This window comes from Lutjanus erythropterus, chromosome 20, assembly GCF_056507025.1.
Source record: "Lutjanus erythropterus isolate fLutEry1 chromosome 20, fLutEry1.hap2, whole genome shotgun sequence".
NCBI lineage: Eukaryota > Metazoa > Chordata > Actinopteri > Lutjaniformes > Lutjanidae > Lutjanus > Lutjanus erythropterus.
The window spans coordinates 11,849,610-11,877,595 of NC_139336.1; the positions used below are offsets into that span (position 1 = coordinate 11,849,610).

Sequence of the window (27,986 nt, forward strand, 5' to 3'; positions counted from 1 at the left end):
TTTCTTGGAAAATAATTTTACCATAGCATCACAATGTAAGGTCCAGGACTTTGCGATTTTTTCCTCAGTTGCTGCTTTTTCTTTTTTTTTTTTGGTAAATCTGACCAATCATCGTAGCGTCCCACAGAGGCTGACCTCATTTAGGAACACCTCAAAAGCCAATTATTAATTTGGGAGTGAATGGATATTTGAAAAAAAATGCTAAATACTGCATAGGGCAGTAACATCCTGCCATGTGTGTATCAGCTGAACAAACATGCACAGACACAAGTACTTACTTCTATTCATCCACACACACACACTATTTGATATCCATCGTTTTTTTTTAAGAAATTGTATCTTTGTATGTATCCAGCATGGCAGACAGAATGTAAACATCCTACAGCTATATACAGTGGTGAAATAAGGCAAAGAGGAAGAGAAACAGACATCACAGCGACACTAAACTTTCACATAAAAATACAAGCCAACACACACTAAACTGCGGTCTCTTTTTGCTGACATGATGTTGACACACTCCTGGAGAACGATCACAAAAGCTCCAAGAAATTGGTGTGAAGGTGGAGCAAGCACACACATACACACAGAGGGGTTTGGAGTCGTGGTATGACGTCCTCTCTTCTTAATGCAAACCAGTGTAAACACTCTGCTAACGCATGCCGCCACAAACTTCAATCCAAAACACAAAGGCAGAGAGAGAGATGGAGGGGGAGAGTACGGATGGAGAATGATTTAGAGCGAGGCAGGAGGATGATGGAGACAGAGAGAGACAGGAAAGAAGGGATGGATGTGAAAAACAAGAAAAGATTAGAGATAATCAGAAAGTTTGAGGAGAAGAGAGACAAAGAGTTAAGGGGAGATTTTAAAAAGACACAGACAGATGGTTCTGTGCTGTTCTCCTGATAACACTTCTATCTGTAAAACATAACAAGCCCCTGGTGTAAGTAATAAACACTGCATAAAATCAAACTATCAACATGATGGTAATCATAACAAGTGTAGCCTGTCATGATGCCATTATCACTGTATCTGCACAACACTTTAAAGTTTTGTAGGTGACAGTTTCACATAATGAAAATGCAGATAAAAATAGAGGGAGAAGACAAAAGAGAGAAGCACAGAAATAGCGGGAAACAGCAGAGGGAGTGATAGCAGATAAAAAGCAGATTGGAGAAAGACAATCAGGGAAAGAGTGAGAGACAAAAGAGGAAGGATATGAAATGGCGATCTGAGTTTCCCGTAGTTTGAAAGGCAGAATTAAAGTCGATGTTGCCCCAGCGTGTGCCTTGAACATGTCATAAAATCACCAACTGTTATCGAGGTAATTATATTCACAACCGGGCTGAACCACAGAGGTATTGTTCTCACAAACTTGTAATTGACCCCTGATGAATAGTTACACAATGTAACTCTGTTTCACACACACCAGTGTGTTATTACAATGCAGAAAATTACCACTGGTGAAAAAGAAACATGCACACACTAGCTTGCACACAGACATAGTGTATACATCACACACACACACACACACACACACACACACACACACACACACACACACACACACACACACACACACACACACACACACACACACACACACACACATATCCTGGTCTGTTTATGCATTGCATCATTCACCCTGCTGACACAATCTAGCCCAACATAAAACTCTCATTAATTCAGTATGATTTCAGCATTCAGTAATTCATCATTGCTGATATGATTAACCAAACTGTCACACTCTTGTACAGTCTCATTCATCAAACCTTTGCATGGAAATGTTACGTTTAACATCCGCCCTGAATGAAATCTTGATGGGTGGTGGGCTTGGTTTTCTATTGGTCCTGTTGACAGGTGGATGAAATCATACAGGTGTGGTTTCCTATTCAGCTGATGGAGAACACTTTAAAAGTGATTCCATCACTGTATCATTGAATGGGATCGGGTATTTGTATATATAAGGAGTTAACTTGCAAAAACACATAAACATAACATAACATACATAAACATAAAATGAAAAAAAACAGCACCATTTTTAATGATAATGCCTTCACTATAAAACAAATCACACAGGAATTTAGTAGAATGAACTAATCTTTTCTCATTTATTTAACAAGTTTTGTTTATTCATGTTAATTAAATTTAGTGTAAAAGGGTCTCTTAAAGTCCTTTGACTTGAAATGATGAGATGAATGTATGTACTGTGCAGAGTTCAATCAACTGATGATACTAAGTTTCTAAAGAAACACGATCAACTTATTAACTGACTTCCTAGTATGCATTATTTCAGAGTTAAAACTCTCCTGAGGCCCTTCTTTTTTATAGTTTGAAGAAAATATACAATGAAAACTTTCTGTTTGGGTCTAATACACTTAAATGTCAGTTTAAATGTAAATGTAATGTAAATGTAAGTTTAAGGTGGGCACTGAATTCAATACAAGCCTTCATCATGGTTTGCAGTATTTTCATTATTGTGAAAACAAGCAACAATGAAAATAATGCAAACCATGATGAAGGCTTGTATTGAATTCAGTGCCCACCTTAAACTTAAAATGTAATAAATATACTGGGAGCAATTTGTCCTTGTGCTAATTATGAAACAAAGTACAGCTGTAAGTTCTTTGTGTAAAATGAAGAACTGACTTTTCAGACAGAAAAAAATAAAAGAAAAGGAACTTTTGTTTATAATGTCCATCTGAAGCTAATTGAACATGTTTCCTCAGGTACAACTAAAATAAAGTTTATTTGACAATAAACGTTTATTTGTTTTATTTTATGATTATAAAATTACCTCAGTCAGCTTAAAAATTTAATGCAGCCTGGACGCTAACATGATTTTTGAAAATTGGAACAAACAAACAAACAAACAAATAAACAAATGAATAAATAAATAAATAAAACTTGAAGGCTATCTTAAAACAACTCAACATCTGTTTGAGTGACATTCCTTAGGGTGTACAAAAAGACATAAATTAAAAAAAAGAAATAAAAGCAAAGATGTCAATCAAATGAACCCTGCATGTTCTGCAGCAGATTAACAGTAAAGTCATTCACTGTAGTGACATTTTGAGTCAGCGCAGGCGATGCAGAAGGAGCAGTCTACCTTCCTTTCAATCTACCTTTCTCTCATTTCGACCTGAGGTAGACTCTATATAATATATCAGCGTCAGGAAGAAGAAAAACAGGTATTTGCTCATATTTTTTCAAAGCCATGGGAGCTATGAATCAAGGTTTTTCTTCTGCACTGTATCAAACTCTGTCACTTTTGGCAGTGTTTTAAAGAGGCCTGCCATGACTGATGCCAAAGCGATATCTAATTTCACCTGCTAGCCAGCTATAGCAGCTGCAGTATGATTCCTGTGGAAATTTAATTTAAAGCGTTGCCTACTCCATATAGTGCTAACAGACTCAAATGGAGGGGAGATAGAAAGTGATTATTCATAATGTGAGGAAATGGTGGCCAGCAGAGATAAGGCACTAATGCACCCCCACTTTTTATGCCACAATAAGAAAACACTAATTCACTGTGGACTAGGAAATGTTTTTTCTCAATGTTGGCATTGAGGAATAAACAGGTAGCCATCAATCATGGAGAATTACTGTTTTGACAGATGTATTCAAGCAGCCATAGTGAGGGAGAAAGGAGGAGGTTCAGGTGTAGATTAGGAGAATAAATCTGAGGTATCAGGGGATGTAAATGAAGACTCATTCATAATAGTAATAATTTAAAGTGACGTTGCATTCACCTATGTTATACTAACCATTCAATAATACATTAATAATATGCAAGAGATTAAGCTTCCTCTGTTAGAGAACTTTTGTTCATTTTGTGAGCAGTTTAAAAAGTTCATCCACACATGAATAAAGATATTTAACTTTAGCTAAATAACACATTTAACGAAGGTGTTTTTCCACTCCAATTATCCTCAGAGGATCCTGTCATTTATAAATCTATCCTATCCCAACACCATTATTATTATGCATGGGCCCAGTATATAAAACCGTCACCATCAGAATAATGGATCTCAAAGGAGGCCATTGCCAGCTCGCAGGCCACTGCGACATGCCGTTAAATTGACACTCATTTAGCTTTTGTATGATTATTAAAATGCACAGCCATAACTACAGAATGACCAAATGTCATTTTAACAACTAATCATTAGAGCTTGTCAGCTGGCAGCAGGTCTCTACTGTATGGGCAGCTATCGTGACAATTCAAGTTTTATATTCACATTTAAAATTTAAATGAAACAGCCCTTCAAATATTATAACTGACTATTAAAATTGTCAGTTTGTTCAACTTCTAACTTTTCAACTGTGAGTGCAACAGAAATTATTTTTAAAAAGTCACTTATAGGTGATATATGAAGAACATGTGTGTGTGTGTGTGTGTGTGTGTGTGTGTGTGTGTGTGTGTGTGTGTGTGTGTATGAAACAATTTGTGAAATTTGTATTATTGGTTTTATTTTTTTTATGACATTTTCCTCAATAATACTTGTACTTCATGACACTTTTATTTGATAATGTCACTGCCTTCAGCCACATGTCCCTCCTCTTAAGAAATCACTGTTAAAAATCTTCATATAATTTTTAGATTCAGAATCTTAATTTGAAACTCTTAGAGTAACTAAATAGAACAGTTTTTATTACCTATAATGCTTATCTAAAATATTTTGTTGAGATAATTTACTTTTCTTCATAGAAAAACTTCAGTCTGAGTTTTAGAAATTATTGAGTAAATACAATAAAGTGAAAGAGAACAGTGGTTAATAATCTAATATTTCAACTGAAACTATGTAATTTTCAAGCTCCAAAATAATGGGAAATTAGGTTCACTGTGACCAACTAAAATACAGAATTTGGGGGGGGGGGGGGGGGGGGGGTGAAACTCAAATATTCAAGTTTTTCTAAAGAAAACCTAAGAGTTTGAGTTTGGCTTCAGACTAAAAAAGTAAAGTATTTGCTTTGAACTTTTTTGAATTGTGGTATCTTTTGATTTTTTTTTTTTTTAAACTTTTTTTTTCATAGTGACAGCAAGCTCAACAACTACCAGTTAGTGCCTCTTAAAAGCAGAGTAACAACAATGCCAGTGCAATCCTGTAATTCTTCTATCTCTGCAAAGTGATTCCACCAAAGTCAGCGCATGAAAAGGTACAGTCTCCTGCTATAATCTAGTAGCACCAGGAAAAATTCCTTTATCAAGCAAAGGCAACTTAAGCTCAGACTTACACCCATGTCTAATGAAAGTAACAATACTCAGCATGCATGCTATTGTCATTGTAATGCATATTAATGTTTTAAGGTTAAATAAAAAACTCTCAACCATCTTTGCAATATTCTGCCAACAGCATGACAACATGATAATGAATGAACACCTGCTGGAAGAGGTGTGGATCCTAAATTGCATCACATTAGGCTTCATACAAGAACATTTTTTGTATTCCCATTAAATTTCTCTTGCTTTTTTTCGTACAAAGGGCTCGTACAAACACGTAACATCAGATTCAACAAACGGAACTTCGGAAACCCGTGGAATTTATCCAGCTGTGCGTATTTGAGTGTATTTGCACGAGACTTGGAAATTAGTATAATTAACACCCCAGTAAGACCATATATGGCTGCACTTCCTGCCCTGTCCTGTCAGGAAGTGTTCATTCATGAAAACTGCATCAAAGAGAAAAAAGAACTTAATGAGTTTGGAGTTTGATGTTCTAATTTCAGAGATCCTTAAAGGGAAATCTGTCATTTTAACAGCGTCCGCAGTGGAATTAAAAGGCCTGCTAAAGCAAAGAACAGGAAGAGCGAGTGCTGTTAATGCCACGTTACTGAAGGGTTGGACTGTCACTGAAATAAAGAGGAAAGTTCTCGAAATGAAAATTGCTTCAAAGAACAAAAAAAAAAAAAAAAACGACTCGCCACAGCCAAAGTGAGAGGCGATCGATAACTGCAGCGAGAGGCGAGGTTTAAGGGGAAGATGACAGAATAAGTGAGGATGTTCGCCTGGTGAATGCTGAATGCAACAAGTTCTCTTAAATCACTCGTACACGCCACTTAAGAATCTGTTTGTGCGAGTGGTTCTTGCATGAGGCTCAGTGTTAGTAAACTGTATGGTGCAACACTGTTTTAAAGTTATAGCAAAACTCCCCCATGACATCCAAACTAAACTACATTTGGACCAATACATAGCAACAGGACAGCTATAACAGCGCCATAAGTTATTAATGAACATTACATTTCCATTGTGCTTGTAGCCACAGCAATAATTACAGCTGCAAGTCAAGTTTTGTATTTTTTGTCTTCACTTTTTGCACATACATACAAGCGAAAATTCATAATAATTCTCATTATTTATTCATGCTTTTTTTTTTTGGGAGTTGTAATTGCATCGTGGTCATTTCTAATCTGCTTTTTCCTTCCGCTCTTTACTGCTGCAATGACCCAGTGTCCCCGCAGGGATGATTAAAGATTCATCACGTCTTATTTGAAATGAAACTCGGCGGGCAATTGTCTGGCTACTTACTGCCGATGTGGAGGTAGATGGTGTCACGTCTCTCTCCGTGCGGGTTCTGAAAGCAGCTGTAGAGTCCGTTGTGGCCCAGGTCCACTTCGCTCAGCACCAGTCTGGGACCCTCTAGGCGGTGCTGGGCCCTCACGTCCGTCCCGTTCACCTTCCATGACACCGACGCGTCATTGTCCAGGGAGCCACACTGCATGGTGACATCACTGCCCATTCGCTCATACTGGTTTCTAGCAACTGGAAACGGAAAGAGGCAAAGATAAGATCAGCATGGTTAAATGACTGCCCTCTGTGCATAATGGATCCTAGCACAAGGAAGCAGACAATCAAAATCAAAGCCTTTTTAATCATCTGCATAATAAAAAAAAGCTAAATATTCTGTGGGGGCAAGCCTGCTTATTCTGTCATGCTGGTTCCTAGCAACAAGAAGCAGGCAGAGAATTCATTATTATAATATATTACATAATATTACTGATGTAATAAGCTCAATATGAATACATGGAAATATTACAATTTGGCTCATGGTTGAATTCAGTCTTTTGCAATCAGTTCTTTGTTACTTATTACTGTCCACCTACGCACATTGCTTAGCCACTGATGTGTAGTGGCGGAAGGGGAAACACTTTTACCACCTCTTGTACAGTTCATTACCAGTTCTGATTAAATTTCTTGCTTCAAAATATTACCAGTTCTTTTTAGTGAGTGAAGAATGGGGAAAGAAAGTCATTTTAAGCCGGCTGTGGCGATGGCTGCCATAGGCCACCAACGAGTCTGGCTCCGCTCAAGTTTTTTGCCTCTTAAAAGGAGTTTTTTTCCTTGCCAGTGTTGCCTTAGTACTTTCTCTAGGTGGAAACTACTGGGTCTCTGTATATAATATTATAAAGAACATGGTCTAGGCAAGATAAATTCTGTTATGATTGCCGTCATATAAATAAAATTGACTTGACTTTGCTTGAATTCATGACTTTGAGCAGTTCCTATTTCCAATGGTAGTAGTAATCATTTTGTCTGTCTTCTATCAAATAATTACATTTCTATGCACCTCTAATACAGTTTTAGTTTGTTTTCACACAAGATGCAGGGAAGAGCCACTAGACAAAAATACCATTTTTACTGTAGAAAACAAGTCCATGTTGCTTTTATCCTTCTTCAACAACCTCACTTCTGACACATACACCGCCTTTGTCCATGTGTTCAGAAAACTTGTAGGGGCCATGACCCTGTGGGCCGAGGGGTACATGTGAGCCTAATGGGAGTTTTAGCCAGGACACTGGGGTTAGTAGCCCTGCTCTGTTTACAAGTCCCACGGGCCCTGTCATGACCGCACGGAGTGAAGACCTCAGATTAACACTTAAACACTGAGGATCAACAGCACAACAAGAAGCAACAATAAAATATTGATCCGTATCTTAGGAAAAGCCCTCGTCTATGAAGAAAAAGAAAAAAACAGTGCCCCCATTGGCTTGGGATCAAATGCTGTCAAGATCCTTGTCTTGTTCTGATGTCTTTCTCCCTGTCTTTCTTTTTGTTTCCCAGTCCCCTCCCTCCTTTCTTTCTCACTACAATGCCTCTCATTTTGATGTTTTTCACTTGAGATTGCCTCCTCAGACATGCCTCTTAACACAGCTGATACAGATGTCAACCTCGTGTTTCATGTATATTTCATGTCTCATACCAGAGCCATCTATATTCAATAAGACAAGATCCCTGTCCCCATTAACATTACCCTGACACTGTTTGTTCTCTCTCCATCTCTGTCTGCTTACCATTCCTCTCCAACCTCCCCACCACTGTACATTCCGCCTCTTATCCATGCCATTTCTGATTTTTCTCTGTTATCAGTCTTTCTTCTCTTCTGTCCATCCCAGTTATCTCCACACTTGCCCTCCCCCTTTCCCTAAGTCCAAATAATGTGTGCGCATATGCATGTGAGTGGCAAGAAATGCCAATTTCCTTTGATCTCCTCCTCCTCTGTCAAGTTACTTTGAACGGATGTGTGACTTTATTTACATAAAAAGTTATTTCCATCTTAGCAAAAACCATACAGTCTTGACTTTGATGTTAGCTTTGATGATGATGCTGGTGCTCTTGTACTTTATGTGACAAGTAAAGTGTGGAGAAGAGAAGAGAAGAGAAGAGAAGAGAAGAGAAGAGAAGAGAAGAGAAGAGAAGAGAAGGGAAGGGAAGAGAAGAGAAGAGAAGAGAAGAGAAGAGAAGAGAAGAGAAGAGAAGAGAAGAGAAGAGAAGAGAAGAGAAGAGGAACTTTCCCAATTTTAAGTCAGTGAACATTCACACAGAGTTTCTGAGAGAAACCATAATTCTACAGGATATGCTGTTGAGGTCTGTCAAATTTACTGTTTCGTCAGCGTGATATTCAAAAACTTAAATAATCAGCATTTCACTGACTTATTTTTATTGGCAGAGTTAAAAGCACACTGTGTTTCCTCAAATTTTATTTTTAAGGGTCTATCTGTTTTTCGATTATGTGATGTGTTTGAGATCAGTGCATGGATATATTATGGATCAGCTCTGCCAGATGACAAAGCCAGGAACACAGCCTCTGACTGACTATCAAGTTAGCAACAAAACCTTTGATTGTTTCTCACTTAACCCAAGGCATCATGGGATTGCCATTGCCAGCTCACAAGATGGCAGTAAGTCTCCGAAAAGATACCACCGTTCAAGGCTGTACTATAAAGCTTCTGAAAGGGATACGATTGCATTCAAGCTGATGTTATAAACATACAATGCCAGCACTAGCATTAGCTTATTTTGGGGCTAAGAGTTTTCCTGGTGTTGAGAAGCTGCAGGTATTATTAACTGACACACTGCAACCTGTACTGAACATTTACTGCCAGATTGACAACTTACTGTTAACCTTTTCTTCTGCTCCTCTAGCAGCGCTCTCACTTGTCTGTTTTCCGTGCTCCCTCACTTGCACACTGCACACATTACAAAACGTTCTTCGTTAAAATCCAATAAAACGTAACCATTAAGGCAGTCATGGTGAACCACTTGTCATTGTTTTTTCACCACAGTAAGAAAAAATCCACACAATCATTGTCCTAAATTATAGACATAAAGCAACGTGTAACAACCACTTCACTAATATTTAATGGGTAAAAACTATAAACCAGTACAAAAATCACAACAAAAAATTGATAAAAGTAACATTTGCACACAACACAAAACCATAAACTTAACACACCACAGGGATGTCAATCTCTTGGTAACTCATGATTTGATTCAAAGGACCACGAATCAATGATGAAACAACTGTCGATGCATCTCAATGCATTCCATTTTTTTCAGCTTTAAAGCCAGGGGGTGTCAGATTGTAATTCTTTCTATGTTCAGTAATCCTCACAAAACTCAAGTAGTAGCCCACTCTGAAATAAACATGATGCATGTTACATCTTTTTCTCTGATTTGATTCAGAATCTGTTCTTGATTTTCCATCTCTTGTTCCAGTTTCCCATAAAATGTAAGTGACAATTAAATGGTCTGCAGGCTGTTAATTTGAATAAGTTAACTATATTATGTAATCAATCAATTTGGAAGCATGTTACAATCTCCTGTCTGTAGGAGAATAACAAAAAGGACAAAGGTTCACTATTAACGTTCTGTCTCCAGCAGTGGAGTGGAGAATCTCTGCTGAACAGTTCGCTCTGGAGAAGCACATTTCTGTCCAACATGCAGAGCTGGTGCAGAGTTTCTGAGGTGAAACAGACTGAACAGAGAGTTATTTTCCTCACCACATCATTGGTTGAAGTTGTTTCGTGCTACAGTGTGTGTCGCTCAGCCACTCTTGTTTGTTCTGCTCTGTTAATGTCTTAACGTCTCTGGGTGACGGCGTAAAAAGTGTTCACAATAAACTTCAAGTTTAGACACTAAACATGCCTGCGACTGCTGCCTTTTGAGAAGATGAAGTACGTCTCCCTGTTTACTGCTGGTAAGTGTAGCGTGTGTGTGCTGTGGACTGTCTGGGCGCTGCGCTGCCCTCACAGCCTTTTTTAGTACATCAACATGTTAATTGAGATTAAAAAATAGATTTTTTGACATTTATGAATCAATTCAGAATCTTCCACATCTGCATCACTATGCATCTAAGAATTTAGTATTTCCCCCACCCCTACTACTCAGCCCCAGCATGATGGGAAATGTGGGCCATTGCCACAGTATTTTAGTACAAAGCCTCATTTAGATCTGCTGTTTGCCCTAAAGTTGTTGCGATACACTATTAATACAAACTCACCACTTCATGTAAGCTACGCATTTTCATTGCATTTATTATGTATTTTTGTACATTTGAGTCCTGGGAAGACACCAGATTTTTCTTTTGGATCTTGAGCTGAAAAAGTTTGGGAACCCCTGACTTTGAGCCTGTCTAAAATTCTTTGACTGCTTTGTGGTGGCATTAAGCTGCTCAAAGTAGGAGAGTGAAATCATAATCCTTCTTCAATGATGTCATCAGAAAGGAGTATTTATAAGCAGGTTTGTAGGGAAAAAAAAAAAAAAAAAAACTTTTCCAGGAGCATGCCCCTTGGAATATTTTGCTGAAATGACCTTTTTGCAGCTTTTCCCTGTGAAATGTCCTTCAGAGTCTGCACTTATTCTTTGACCCATCCCTCCACTGCCACGTCCCATCCTTCTTATCTTCTCGGGTTACATCACTCTTTCTCTACCTCTGTCCTTTCCAATATCCATTCATCTCTCCAGCCTTTGCTCTCTCCTCCCTCCTTCTGAATTTCACTTCTGTCCTCTCCCTTTAACTTCTTCTTGTATTTCTCCCGTCGTTTCAAAGTTAACGCTGTCGTCCTCCTCTCACTCTCCACCAGTCAGTCTCTATCTTTATCGCTCGTTCTACACCCGTCTCCTTGCTTCCCACCCCACCATCTGCCTCTGTGCATATCCTGCTTTGAACTTTAAGTTCGCCAGCTCTCGTCTCTCTCACCCGATTTCTCTCATTCAGTTCAGCCTGTCTCTCTTTTTCTTCTACTTTCAGCCTCTCTTTTATTGTCAGTTGGTTTGAACACTAAGGACACATTAATATCAGTTGTTTAAGGGCCGTTTCCTTAAGTTGGTCTGTAAATGTGAGGATCTGACAAACTTTGAGCAGTAACTATTAGATCTTATGCTACCAAGCCACATGCCTGATGTTATAAAATTTTAACTCTTATTCTTGCACAAGAGCTGACCTGCTGTGGCCAGAGTTTTCATTAACTATGAGCAAAATGTTCCACAATGGTATTTTCCACAGATGTAAGTGCAGTTAAAGCCAACTTTTATTGATTCTGAGTGGTTTAAATTATTTAGACAACACAGAATTGTTTTTTGTTCACCTTCAACTGCAATTTGAAGATAGATCTGTCTCTGGTAAACAAAAGGTAATGGTCTGAGTCACTGTAACTCTTCTTATTGCTTGAGGGGTGTCCATTAAAAATAAGCAAAGGACACTAAATTGTCAGTTACAACAGTTACAATATTGCTGCTTGATGCACCCCATCACATATTAAAGCTCACAGACAGGGCTGTAACCACTGTCTACAAAAAGACTTTGAAAACTTATGATTCATCAGCTACCTTGTCTATTTTTTTTAATCAATTTGCAAAATGATTCACCCATAGTTGTCCTGAGGTAAGGACTTTGGCTTCTCTTTGTCTATTATTTTCATTTATCTGCATGTCTTATCACTCACCTACAGATGATTGTAAATATTCCATAGAGTAAACAAATTCAATTAAAAGTCTAAACCTAACAATGCACTACAGCAATTAGACTCTCTCATTACTTTCCAACATTATCCTTTCCCATTAAAAGCTCTTGTTTTGCATGTAGTGTAATTGGGATTTGGGAATCATGGTACAAATATATAGTATAAAATATAGAAATATAATAATCTCAGTGTTTCTTTCCAGTATTTTTAAACCTGGGCCCTATTTTTTAGCTACATATTTTGGGTTTAAAAGGTTCAAAGAGTTTTAGAATTGTTTCAATAGATTTCCTTAAATGATTACTTCTGATCCTAACTAACATCAAAGTCACAATGACACAAACAAACTAACCAACTGAGGCACCAGTAAAACAGTACCTTCTGTGTTTGGTGAGGTAAAATGTTTTTGTCTGGTGGCTTAAAGGAGAACAATACAACAGCTTTGGTTTTCCAGTAGAAAGGACTGAAAAGCTCTATCTCTGAAGGGTTCTTTGATATATTAATTGTCTGACAAATTTATGGTGGCAAGAAAAAAAACTTTTAGTTGACAAATTTTGATGGGTGCATTTGCCCCAAAGGATTATGTTCAACCCATTTTGCAGCTGCAGGCTACGGTGATCTAACAGTTCCAATACTTTTTTTCTACCTAATAGTCATACAAAATGATAAAATAATGTAACCCTTTAAGGTTCAGACAGGTGTGTGTCATACGACTTCATATTCAACAAGCAATCTTTGTCTATCCTTCCATAAGTTATTCTCACTGTCTGCCTCCCTTATCTCACTCTCCCTCTGTATATCTTGGTGCTCACCTTTCCCTCTGTCCTCTCCATCACTTTCCCTCCCTCTCACCTTGAAACTGCTCCCTCTGAATTCCACTGAAACTTCAGCATTCATCAGCGGGATATCACTTATCATGAGTTTCTGCACACACATGCATAATACACCTAATAGCAACAGTGGAAACACGAGTAGATACACTTACGAGTACACTCATGTACTCACTTACACATATGCGCAGGCTCCCACACCACTCTGCATAATGTCCTCATGCCTCATCAGCATACAGACAAGCAGGCCTAATAACCATAATGACATTCAGCTCAAGTGCTATTGATCTCTTGGTAATATACAGGGCGTTGTAAGCAGTGTTAGAACACTATTATTCCCAACCAGATGAGAATAAGAGTCATCAATGTCCTTCACATAGCTTCAATTTAGCTATTTTTGCTCATTATTCTACTTATTTATGTTGATGCCAACTGACAAGGCTCTTTATGAATGAACAAGTCTATGACCCTCCTAGAGAGAAAACAGATCAGATAACTTAAGTTATTTTCCAATTTAGAAAAGTTTTGTGCACTGCAATACAAGATAAGTCAAGTGAGTTGTACCAGTGATAAAGTACGAAAAATTAAATGCAAAAGATAAATGACAGATTAGAGGACACTACATACAGCTGCAGTTGAAAGTGATTTTTCACTTACATGAACTATTGTATGAACAATGTTCATGGCACATTATTTTCCTGCTTTTATAAAAGCAATAAAGTCCAAACAAAAGTGATTTTAGCATCTTTTTAAGAAATGATTCATTCCCTGTGGATAAGGGAGGATGCCATCCTCTGTATTAGCAAAATGACCATAATGCATCCCGCTTTTTAACCTGCCACCCCTCCATCCACTTTCCATCCTACAGTAGCTCAGAGAGTGCAGGAGCAGAGGAGTTGTTTAGCTGAATATATTAGACTAGTCTGCCACAGACTCATTTGTCTGACAAATTTGTGACAGTTAGAATCTATGGCCCCGACCATGGCTCTGAAATATCAATAGTATCAGTGTGCTGTGTATTGATAAACCCAGGGTACTGTCTGTGGTGCTGTTGTAGCAGACGGCTTTGTAATTCCCGCTTTTCTGTCTTCCTGCTGTTCGTCTTGGATCTATAATAGTCTCTAAACTATACAGCAATGAGAAACAAACAACCAAAAGAGTTGATCATGGGTCTGTTTGCTAGATATAGGTGAATGAAACAAACCAAGTCTATCCACACTGTTTAAAATGAACAAATCACCTAATGCCTACAACAGCATACTCACTGATGAATGATCTGAGTAAAAACTCAGAATTAAGCTTTATGATCTGCATGCCAACATGACATAGGTCCCTACATGGCCAGTACCTACTATACCAAATCATAACAGATTTCAGTGCCTCATTTCAGCACCACTTAAATACTTGAGCTGTCATTTTGACATAGTTGCCCTCAACAGAAGCAACAGAAGCATCACCACATGTGCCATTACTGCAACATCACAGCAGTATGCTGCAGTTTTTGATTTAACAACCAGACATAAACAGTATCTCAACAAATGATGGAAAAAAATAATAAAAACCTATTGTGGCCAAACACCCACGCCAGAGGTTTTCAGAGTAGGAAGTGGGCCTCACCAGGGCGGCTCCAAACATTTCCAGGGGAGGCTTAGTGAATGAAAGTAATGTGAAAGTGAATTATTTCATTAGGCAAACTAAGAGGGGCATATTTCACCCAGCCTTGTCTGAGGGGAGGCCCACAAGTGCAGGGAACAACAAGCAAAACCAGTGGAGCAGAGTGAGTCAATTAAGTCATTCTGAGTTACTAAAACTAAGTCTTTAAACTTTAGGCTATTTATTTTGTAGACAGACAAAAAAAAAAAAAAAAACAATTTCAATTTGGGATGATGGTTGTTAAGTCAGGGATAGCTGAAATTAGAATTTGGGACAGCTGTGGGACACTGAGGAAAAAGGTTAATTTCGAGCCCAGCAGTAAATCCATCATGCAAATGCCTGTTGCACATGTTATTTATACACACAAAACCTTGATTTAGCATTCACAGTTTTAAGGTCATACAAATACCAGTGTGTCATGTCTGAAACCCACAGCAATGTCAAGACGTTGGTGAGAATTTAATTTCATAATTATATAATATTGTATTATAATATTATATATAGTATTGAATATTTTTGCATCTGTCAGTGTCTGCTAGAACAAGCTGGCCTCTGTATATGCAGCTGTTATGATGTTGCACTAAGGAACACTGGGGCTCAAGGGGTTACCGGGAAGATGCAACTAGTTTTTCACCATTACAGAAAGCCAAACTTTCTCTTCGTAGTAGGATTCTGCAGGGCACTGAGGGTGTTGTGGTTCTTATGCAGCACTGTGATGTTTTCCTGGAGCAGACCCATAAAGAGCCAACACAGTGTCATGTTGTGAGGTCAGCGGTGCAACCTGCAGGGCATCGCAAACACACATCTCTGTCCTGAAGCAGATTTAAAGAATGATGAAACGCACACACACATTCACACAACCCCAGAGGCAATGAACTGCATATGGGTACATGGCCTGTTTACTAAACTGACTTAAGTGATGAGTTGCAAACGCACATCACAACACACATACACAACTGTGCACAGTAACACATATACACCGCCAAACTCATGGGTATATATGCATGTTCATATATACATATACACACTGAATGACAAAAATACACTTACACACTTACATAATGCATTAATAAACATGTTATACAGTATAGTTGAAAAATGCCCTCACATAGCCATTTACACTTGGGACACACACTCACCAAATGCAGCACTGGTCAGAAGGAGATATGTAGGTGGGTCTGATTCTAAGTCCATATGTGTTCAACATACCAGCGAAGGTCAAAATAAGAAAAGTTCAAATTGAGACCATTGGGATTGAGATATATATGGGCAGTTGGTGGTATGGAAACAGAAAAAGAAACAGGTTGAAAAGGCAAAGAAGGCTAGGGAAAGTTGATGACTATTTAAAATAAAAGAGACAGGATTGAGACACAGAGAATCTGTCATGTTGCTTGCTTTACTTGAACAAAAAGACGGATAATTTCATTGTTTTCATATTTTACATACTTGATTAACCATAATTCCACCAGAAAGATCAATTAAGGTCAAATTACCATTAGCTAAAGTGTCAGAGAGGACTTTCATGAGAACAAGTGGCCTTACTGTTTGATTAGCTGATTAAACACGGCTAGAATTACTTGTTCAAACATCAAGCGCCATCGGGCAGGACATTGTTATACCTTTCCACTGCAGCATCATCAAATGTCTATTGATGAAGTGAGGACACTGACTTGGAGGAACAAGTTGGCCTAAGGCTTACAGCTTGATTGTACCCCGTCCACTGCATCCATTCTTAACAATGCTTGTGATTTCACCAGAACCACTTCAGTCTGTCGCTGATGCGACTCTTCGCGCCGCTCTTTGGAGCACACCGGATCTATTTTTTGACGAAAGCCCCATCATGCTGCACAGAGCAGATCGAGCCAGGTAGCAATTAAGACACAGGAGCGACATTGAGAATCCAGTTCATTTTCCAAACAAAACACCCTGTGCAGGCTCCCATCATGAAAACAGAGAAAACAATTGACTACACAGACTACTTACAAGCTACTTACTAGACTAGAGTCAAGGAAACATGACTAAATCTACAAAACCAGGCAGGAAAACACTCCTCTTAACCGCTCCTGGTGGGACATTAAGAAGGAAGCACATGTGATTTAGATATTCCAAAATATATAAACCATATAAAAGTATATGGAAGCATCGTTATGAAATGTGGATACAAATTGTGGATATGTTGGCTACAATGTAAAAAATGTGGACTTTATTGAGTCATCCTTGACATTTTTACAATTGATTTAATGTTCTCCTCCTCAAAGCATCAAATAAACAAAACTAAGCTAAAACCTAAGACGCAGCAGATCAGTAAACCGATAGACGAATAGATTTTTTAATGGCCATATGGGTTGTTTTGGAAGGCATTCCAAAATTATATTGTCCAGCTGATAGGGGTGTTAGATCAGAAAACACATATTTGAGGTAATTTTGGGATCATTATTAAATGGTTGTTTTAGTTGTTAAGGTAATGAAGACTTGTTATCTTTCTGTCACGGCTGTTTCGCTGGTTTCGCAACTAGCATAGCCTCTGGAATAAGAGCAACAGTTTTTCATCAAAGATATGCTTTTCCATTCAGCGCATGTCAACTTTCAAAATGTTTTTTTTTTTCCGACAATCATCTCTCTACAAATCGGAGTAGCTTCAATTTTAAAATCACGGAAGAATACCTGAATTTTTCTCTGGTTTGGTGAAGCAGCAAAAGAGTAAAACCTGGGACCCTTGCATTGGCCACATCAGCGCACACAAAACTCAAAACACATTCTCCCACAGCTTAAAAGACTGGCACTCACACATAGTCAGACAGGTACATGCAGAGATGTATCTAACAATCACACAACCCATAAAACAACACACACACACACACACACACCTTCTTGACTTGATTAGAATACTGATCAATTTTGATTAAGGATCACCAGCTGTGTGAACCTGTGCGCATGTATGTGTTTCAATTTACTGCCTCCCACATGTGTGCCAGAGTGGCTCCATCATTATGCATCTCTGACTTCACTTGTCTGTGCATGCATGCTTGCGTCTGTTTAGTGTGTGTGTGTATTGTGTGAGTAACCAGCCCTAAGTTATGATCCAACTCCACAACGGCGGCGTGAAATGAAATTGAAGCCCAGTGCTGGCATCCTGATTTACCATCTCGAAAGTGTTATATTCCCTGTGTATTTTTGTGTCATGCATATGTGTGTGTATGTGTGACAATGTGTAGTTCTCCCTGTGTGTAACCCTCCTTGTGAATTCATTGGCATGTACATATCAGACTGTGCCGCTCTCCAGCAGAGCTGTAACTCACTAGCACATTTATCAGTGAATCGCATTTGTATGCCTAAGGGGAGCCATGCCTTTTCAAAGTCCAACAGTAAAATATTGGATTGGCTGACACACAGAGATAGAGCCCAGGAGAATTATCAGTTTAGGTTTAGAAGATCAAATTTTTTCACTCGGTGGCTGCACATGCTGACGCTGCCTGGGCCACTTATACTGACACAGAGAAATAAAATCGATCTTATTTTCTGGAGATAGATGCTTGATTTCTTGTGTTTTCACTTTAATTGGAAATTGAAAGCTTGGATATCATTCAGTCTCTATTTGACATTCAACATTTTCAATAAAAGCAGCAGATCAACCTCTGTGCTGCTAATTTTTTTACGTTTATATTTTAGGAATACCAAGATTTGATTTTAAAAGCTATTCTTTAAGTTCTGAGGTTGGCAGATGAACAAACTGACCACCATACAGAACATTTTAATTAATTTTACTTTCGATTTTGGGGGAAAGACGGTTTTATCATAAAATACTAAAATGCTTGGTAGGCAAGTACTTCAGGAGTGGCTTTTAGAGAGCCAACCATTATAGACTACATTTTGGTCCCACCCCTATCTTCCAGAAATGCAAAATGTTGATTCTGTTGTCAAAATTAGATGAGTGATATTATCCCACCTAGAAAAACACAGTATGGATGATCAACAGAGGTTGGACAGTGACCTGAGGGGCTTCATTTATTGGTTATCCACTTAAAGAAAAATATAGAATATATGAACTAAATCACAAAATGATCATGATTTGTCATCAGAGATTAAGGAAATATGCTAAGTTGAAATATTAGCTGCTTCCAGAGCAACGCTACAGTCAGCATGCTCTGGAACATCCGTTTTTGTTTACCTGTTTCACATTTATTAGCATTAAAATACATGCCAAATGTTGCTGAACGAGCAAGTGACTGTCTATGAGTTGCAAGAAATCATTAAAAATCTTTTAGTAAGAGAAGATGTTTATAACGGTTAAATTGAGCAATATGTTAATGGAGTCTGGCAGGCAGTCACTGAACTCCAACTCCACAGTTTAGAGCAGAGCAGTTGTTTTCAAGAAAATAGGCTTAGCTTTACATCAACAGGCAACTGACAGTTATAAACAGCTGATCGACTTACAGTATAGGACTCATGATCACTTGTCAGTGTCAAAGCAGGCTTATAATGTTGTCTTGCACTCAAGCAGGATTAGTTAGGAGGAGCAAGAGGAGCGATTCAACTTATTTAATATACTTTTTATGGCTCCAACTCGTTATTTGCACTGATATTTGACAGCTCAGGTCTTTCATATTGCCTCTTTAATAGGTAATCCAATCAATTACTACATTTGGAAATGCTAGCTTTGGCAGTAGCTTTGGAAAAGCTGGAGTGACTTGGTAGCTGAATGGTTACAGCACTCGCCACATAACTGCAACTTTGCCAGCTCAAATCCGAGAGGGGACTTTTGTTGCATGCAATACCCCCCTCTCTCCCCTCGTTTTCTGTCTGCCTCTATAATGTCAAACTTTCCAATGAAAAAGGCAAAAATGATTAAAAAACATCTTAAAAAATAAATGGTGGAATTCAGCTGGTTATGGGTCGCATAAATAATTAATTTCTGTATTTTGTCGGGATAGGTAGAGTTGGCGGAAGAAACAAATGATTTGTGGGATCACACACGGGTTATTCACATGTGATTGGGCTGTTGCTCAGGGCATCTGATCCACCGACTCTCCTCAAGCTTTGGCCTTCACTTGTCTTTTCATTGCTTCGTGAGCGTGGCCACTCAGCTATCAAAATCATTCCCACAATTATTTCATGTCATTATGCAGCCTCGAGCCATACATATTTATCATTTTTTGCAAATAATGTTCACTACCTCACTAGTTCAAAAGTTTTTTTTTGTTTGAATTTGAATAGTAAAGCTCTGAAGCTAAAACATTGCAATAATGCCGGCAAAAGTCAGAAGGTTAGGCTTTAATGATGTGGTTAAAAATGTTGAGTATGCGGAGAAAGGCCAAAGAGAAAATCAAGATCACTGCATAAAGGTTTGCTCTTACACTCATTTTTTATGTGTTACACCACATTACTTCTCATCACAGAAAGCCTTGTATCTGAAAAATGTTTGGCAATGATAGTGGGCCTGATGAAAAGCTAATCCAGTTCAAATGTGGAAGTTGTCCCGCGTCCTCGTTGGCTTCAACATGTTTACGGTGGTTACTTAAGGCTGCCATCATTTCATTTTTGCAAACGAACCAAGAGTTCGAGTTTATTTGCTTTCACACCACACACGACCCACACAGAGTTCGCTGCCAAGTTAGACCTTCCTTTTGTGAAAACACCCTAAATCAGTGCATATATGGCTAGGAAAAGGGGAAGAGTGTTTTAGGGATACTGTTGATTAGTTGGAGTTGGGTAATTCTACGTTTAGATCCTTTCCAGGGGAAGATCTGTGGAAGTTATGTCACAGCAGAAAAAACAAGGGTGTAAACAATAAAATTAATGACGGCTTAATTTCTGACTTAGCTGCTTCAGTTTCAGGATCCTGTTATTAGCCATGCTGACTTGCCGTCACTCTCCTTAATCATTAATCTTATTAGTAACACCTGGGCTTTTCCTGCTGTAACACTTCAAACTGTCTGCTGTGAAAAGGCTTGTTTATTATGGAGGAAAAGATGGCCAAAAAAAAAAAAAAAAAAAAAAAAAAAACTCAATGGAGCTGGCTCGATTTGCTGCTTTTGTCTCTTTTATATCACTGTAAATTGATATTTGGTTCATTAACTGTTGGCTGGCGCAAGATTGCAAATATCATATTGACAACACAACACATTATAACTTGACATTTTCTGCATTTTACATTTTAATCATTAATGGGTTGGTTGAGTCGCTGCCCTGCAGGAGTCTGAGTGGAATGTTAATTGAGTCCAGTCTGAACACGCCCACACAGTCCTGAGGAGAGCTCTAATCAGCCAGAATAGGTAACACCTGTGTGGGCGTACAATGAAGATCTTTGAACAAAAACAAATTAAATGAGATGAACAGAGAATATTTGCTGCTTTTCTCACTTTCATATCACTGTAATTTATATTACAATAGATCTTCACAGCAACCATTCTGACATGAAATAGTGGGATAAAGACAGGTGTTACCAATGAGACTAATTTAGGTTACTAATTCAGGTCAAACGGACTAAGAGTGGTGCTATTGTGCACGTTGGCTCACCAGAAAGGCTTTGTCACACTAAATGGAATGGGACATTACTGAGTATCCCTGTGTTTGGTTTGGTGTTTACCCTACTCTTTCATATCAACGTGGTTGTCAAGAAAAAAAGGTTGATTAATTACCTTGGACTGGCAGGCAGGCTCTGTTAAACTGTAATGGGAACTCTTTTCTGACATTTTATAGACTAAACAACTAATCAATTTATCAAAAATAATTGAGAGATTAGAGGAATGCACTCAGATCTCCACCAGACAATCTGATAGAAACATTTGGATGTAACCCCTTTGTAATCACCAACAATTTAATTAGTGCAAAGTAATTACCTTTTTTTTCTCATTAATGTTATTTTGTAATTTGTATCTAATTATATGTATGTAGTTACTTTGGCAGTATACTATTAGACATTGTGTGAAAATGTTTAGCATAATTAGCAGATGAATTCTTGATTTATGGCCAAACGTGTTTTGTGAGGTTATAATGACCTTTTGATCACCAAAATCTGATCAGTTCATCCTTCAGTCCAAGTGAAAATCTGTGTCAACTTTGATGAAATCACCTCAAGGCGTTCTTGTGATATTGTGTTCACAAGAGTGGGGTGGACTTGAGGTCACAATGACCTTTGTCTTTGACCTTTGACCGCCAAAAATTAATCAGTTAATTCATGAGTTCAACTGGTCATTTGTGACAAATTTGAAGACATTCCCTCAATGCATTCTTGAAATATGGCATTCACAAGAATGGGTTAACCCAAAATCATAATGCTTGTGGCCACAGCTGTAGCTGATGTGGAGCTATAAAAAGATTTTTAAACATTTTATTTTTAAAGTTGTGATCCACAGAGGTCTTTCAGCATACAGTCAGACAAAGAAATAGGCATATCGCTCTAGTAGTATGGAAGAGCAGTCTCATGATACCCTCCTGGCTTATGCCTGGTGAAGATAATAGCTGAAAATTATAATGGCTTGCAGCCCAAGTAATGAAAGTTCATTTAAAATTCTTACGTTTTTGTGCACTGAACAGTGGAGGCTGAAATGTGTGCATGCCGGCAGATGATAATTCATACAGGTACTCTTATAGTCGGACAGACTTTTCCTGCCTCAGTCAGCATGTGGTAGAGCTCGTAAGGCAGGTTCCTCAGATGTTTCTGTAAGGTATGACACAGCAAAATGCTAAATCCTCCCCCCAGTGATTTATAAGACAGAGATCCGATTAACTGCCGTATGACATAATGAGCATCGCAATAAACTGCTGGTGACACTTTGACGGTCATGCTCATATTAATACACTGATGCTCCGTAGATCTCAGTCCACATGGAGAATATACTCACACACACACACACACTCAGTCATGCGGGCCACACAGGCGCCAAAAAACAAACTTGGATAGAAGTATGCACGAACGTACACACTTCTGCACCCACCCACACACACGCTCTCACACATACACTTCCTCTGCAAACATCTTGGAATTAAGTTATCACTTTATCCTCTCCTGTCTCTCTTTCCCACAGAGAGATTAACATTCACTCTCTCCCTCTCTGCATTTGCCTCTCCTTTCATGTGAGCACTGAGGCAGCTGCAGCTGTGTAAGTGTTTGTATGCATGTGTGTGTGTGTGTGTGTGTGTGTGTGTGTGTGTGTGTCCTTTCTGTGCATGAGTCAGGGCACCAACGCTCAAATAAATCAACTTCCTGTTTCCTGCCATCTTATCTCGGCCCCACCACACATGTAGACGTACAGTGTCGGGCTCATATGTGTGTTTGTGTGTGTGTGTGTGTGTGTGTGTGTGTGTGTGTGTCAGTATGATCATTGCCCTCATCATCTGGCTTGCGGAAGCCACTGGAGAAGACAGAAAGATTTGCAGGCAACGGGGTTAATTGACACTTCACATTTTAGACGTCTGTGTTCTGGGAGGAACGTGGAAGCGAGAGAGATAAGAGGGGGTGTAAAAAAAAGGAGAGAAAAGAAGTGCAGAGGAAGAGAGATGGAGTAGAAAGATGAAGAGGGGAGAGTGGTTAGAGGAAAACGGGACAGAGCAGGAGGGAGGAAGAATTGTTGAGAGCGAGTAGGGCAGTTAATATTTTACAAGCCCGGATTAGAGAGGTCATGAAATGAGGAATGGGAGAAGGATTCCTGAGAGCCAGCTACAGGGAGAAAGAGAGAAAAGGAGTGGGACAGCTGGATAACACCGCTTTGATCAGAAACATCTGTAGGTTTTGTGGTGGAGGGAGAAAAACAGCGAGCGGTGGGAGAGAAACGACTGCCTCCTGCTTCATCTGTTTGTCTGGACAGGTTTCATTCTGACTTGCTATCTATGTCTGGTTTCCTTTTCTGTCTTAATCAGCTTGAATTTGTTCTTTTATGGGGCTTTGCATGTTTTATCTTTTAACTTCAAATCACATAGATTTACAGGGTTTGTTTTCATTGTTTCGTTTTTGAAGGAATAGATGGGTTTAAATGATTTTCACCAATACTTTACAACTGCACATCCATAATTATGTTCCCTGCTGCAAAAGGACATTGATGGCCACAGTTAACAATAATCAACATTTTCAAGCAACACTGTTGACTCAGAAGAGACTTCAGGAAAAAACAAATGAAGAAAAAATAGTGAGGTACAAAAAAGCCACTAAGGGACTGAAGTAACTGAATGACGATGCGATGGGATCACACCATCCACGTCTGTTAACATGTTAATGTTCCAACGCATGAGTAGCCTAGACTGTAGTCATTACTACATTATTACACAGCAGATGTCTTCAGGACCAACTTTTGCCATGGCACATACACACAGACTCACAGGGTGAAAACAACAGCAGCAACAATCTATCACAGCTGGTAAATATCATTATCTGTGAAGAATATACACTTTTTTCTTTCCACAGTACAAAATGTCCTGCAAACAGCATGCAGTACGGAGTCCAGGACTTGTGTATTACTGCTGACCTTTTCCCAAATTACAGCCTAGCTTTTTAAATTGATTTCCCATCCAGCCAGCCGCTGGTTTCCATTCCTTCCACTGTGTTATGGGAGACAACTCCCCGAGACTTGACTCCTGTTTGACATAGGTAATCCATCATGGTGAGCATTTCATACCCATTATTTTTGTCACATCAGCAAAGAACAAACTCTAAACATCTAATTTACATTTTGTTGACCCATCGCGATGTTGGTGATGTTGTCTCCAACTAGACTGGCTGTCTCAGCTCATAGCAGACTGTAATTGTTTGGTTTTGGAAGAGACATAAGCAGCCGAGGCATCCTCGGAATTGAGATATGAATGAATATTCCAACCCATAATTATGTTGGTGCATTTCCAAAATGAAGTAGTTATGAATAAATATGATTTTAAGAAGACAGAAAATTACATCAGAAAATAGCAAAAAATGAAGTGCATTATCAGTGGCAGCTTCGTAACCCTCAAAAAAGGGGGATGAGATTGTTATTATCTGCTTTTATAATGAACCCTGCATCTAGTAAATATGTTTTCTCACTCCCCTTTGGCAAGACTGTATAATAATGATAATCACACATAAGCCTGCAGAAACCTCCCTCGCAGTGCTAATCTTATTGTTTAATAACAGGGCTAACATCACCCTGAGCCTTCCCAGAGAACCAAACTCTGAAGGTCAGTGCTAATACCAGGCCACTCATTTATTAAACCAAATGGGGGAATACAGACAGAGATGAAACAGAGAGAGAGTTAAAAAAAAAAGATAAAGAGAAGAAGAAAACAGGGAGATACAAGTGGGAATAGGGAGAGAGACATAAGGGGAAAAACAGGAGAGCAAAGAAGGGCAAAAAGAAAGAGTAAAAGGCATATAAGAGGGGTCATGGAGGAAGTTAAGGGGATAAGACAAAGTATGAAGTGATAAAGGGGGAGAGAGAGGAGGGAAGGGTTTCAGAGGGAGAGATGAGAGGACAGGGATGGATAGAGAGATGGCCGCCTTAATTAATGGACTGTAATATATGACAATATTCCTGGGTTCCAAGATAATATCAGCAAAAATTACAGCCCTCATCTCGGGCACACTGTGCAAATATACCGTGACCTTGACAGAGGAGCTGAAGTGGCAGGGAAATTTGAAAAACTCTTGACAGGAACTAAATGTGTCATGCCCGCAATAAAAAGTTATGATAGCTCCAATTATGAAGGAGGTTGATGAAAAACGTCGAGCCTTTTTTACTCCCTTAAAATCTGCTACCATCACGATGGTGCAGAATCCAGGCCAGCTAAATGGGTTGTTTAAGAGCTATAATTCGGCTTGCCAAGTTGACTTAAACACATTATGGACAGTTATTTGGATGTATTTGTTACTAAGGAGGAGTTCATTTTCAAAATACCTTATGTTCATTTATAGAGAATCAATACGACTTTGGATTTAGGGTGTCAGAGTGTCCACTTAGCCGAACATGAAATAGCCCTTACGTATAACTACTTGAAACACACAACCTTACATCTCATAAAGGCAGCAGGATGTCCAAGTCTCTCAGGGGGTGTTCAAGTAAAACATGCTGGCAAACCCCAAGCTAGTCTGCTAGGAAATATGTACTAATCTGCATCAGCAATCTTTTAAAGCAACATAAAGCTCATGCAACCATTTAATGTGACACAGGAAATAGTAAAGAATATCTATTTTTCAAAGCAGCCATTTAAACATGAAATAGCAGGGTAAACACAGGTGTTATCAATGTGACTATTTATAAGGTTGTGTTCCATTCAGGTAAAACAGAGTCGTGGTGCTACTCTTGTGCCTGTTGGCTCGCTGGAAAGACTCTGATACACTACATGGAATGAGACCTTAGCATCATTAGTGTTTTTAACAAACCCATTCTCATCCCTGACATTTTATCACCACGTTCCGGTGTCTCATACTGATGCACAAGATACCTTTCCACAGCTGCATGACACACTGCCAGAAATCTCTTTTTTTAAAACAGGTTAATGTTGTGAAACAGTTCCAGTTTGAGTAGGTTTAGGCATTAAAACTACTTGGGTAGATTTAGGAAACAAAACTACTTAGGCATGTTTAGGATAAGACCATGTTTGGGGATACAATAACTACATTACGTTAAATACATCGCTGAAGTGACTCATGAAAGGTGATGCATTTAATGTTATGTAGCATAAAACTTTTAATGTTTTGTTTTTCATATGGGACATGAATCCAGCTCTGCTAGGTGAAAGGCCTTGGTTTGTTTGACATATCCATCCACCCCACATCCTCCATATAGAGACTTCTCTCTCTTTATACTGTGTCAAAAGCCTGATGCAACTCTTTCAGCCACTAATGGGTACCGTGCGAGTCTGTATTAGTCGCTGAGGGGCGGTGACAAAACATCAGTATTTAATGATTTAGGAATGACTATGGGCTTGTATTATGTATTTCATATCAATATGGATGTCACCACAAAAGTCTATAGGATGTGGGATGAGTGTGTTTTCTTCTGTTTAACTATGTCTATGATTTGCTCCTGACTCCAGCTCCAGGAGTTCAGCTCTGTAGCTGACCGTGACCTTAAAGAAATAATTGAATAATATCATAAATAGAATATCAGCGCACCTTTTTGTGGTGAGAAAGTTTATACAGTTAGAAGTTATAACTTAGGATTAAGAGGAAAGTGGGTGTTGCTCAAAGATGATATCTGTTCTCCAGAGGAACTACATATTCATATTCAATATTAAAACTGGATCTTACTCATTTTCTGCAGCAGGTCTATTTCAAAAGTTGATTGGTGGAAACTGTCTTTGCAGGGCTGAGAAGGTGAAATCTGATTCGGGAGGAATTTTAAATTAGTTGTAATAATCGGTGAAATGCAGGGAAGCGTAACTGAAAGAGGAATTAATGTGTATATGGTAAAACAGCACATCTTTGCATGTGGTAAGCATATAAGTTATTTCTGTCCTGCTGCTGAACTCCAGTGAGCAGTAGCTGCCACGGAGCCATCAATCACCCAATGCTTGGAACAGCAATCAGCCCAGTCCGCCAAGCTGTTGCTGCGGCGGCTAAATGGAGCGCGGGTGCAACTCCACCGTACAACAGTGGAGCTTCCAGCGTTATTTTCATTGTTATTTGAGTCAGCGATCAAAGGACCACCGGTCCAAGTGGGACTCGAGGCTATTTCCCCGTCGCCGCAGAGCTTCAGAGAAATTCAAGAAGGATTTTTTTTCCACACCCGTGTACTCCCAGTGTCGGCTGTGTGACTGTTTTCCAAGCATTGGTAGGTAGCGAGGGACATCCACATGAGTAGCTCTGAAGCTGCAATCAATCATGTGTGACTGTGGAAAAGTAACAACCACACACCATGATGGTACACACAGTGCATGCACACACCACGCACAGAGTCACATACACACTTAGATATGCACGTGTCCACCTGCGCTGTAAGTCTCTTGATCCGACCATAAGCGCACAAGAAGCAAGGTGTGATGGGAAAAGACATGCTGTCAGGTTCAGCGGCTGCAAAACACGCTGTCGCATCTGTAATCCAAGCAGCTGAGGACACACAGATTACTACAAACTCCCTCTTCTGAGCTTCAGCTGGCATGCTACAGGGATGTAAAACAAATACTTCTGCACACATTTATTTGTACTGGAGCAGAGCCTGCGGTGTTGTTGCTCTTGATGCCATTGATATCAAAGTTTACTTACTGTTCCACACTTGTCATTTGTCAGAGGAAGACTAATGATGCAGAACTTAACAGATAATACGATGAAAATCATTATCTGCGATTAATTCTGCCCGACAATCC

General features: G+C 39.0%; 1 protein-coding gene across 3 annotated transcripts in view; it reads right to left on the reverse strand.

The window, feature by feature from the left end:
* The window catches only part of cntfr (ciliary neurotrophic factor receptor), a 282,491-nt gene that overhangs the window by 111,461 nt on the left and 143,044 nt on the right, over positions 1-27,986 (reverse strand). For all 3 annotated transcript variants that reach the window (XM_084746326.1, XM_084746325.1, XM_084746324.1), the window contains one exon: positions 6,524-6,757. In XM_084746326.1, coding sequence (XP_084602452.1) covers positions 6,524-6,757 — 234 coding nt within the window. The remainder of the gene's footprint in view (positions 1-6,523; positions 6,758-27,986) is intronic.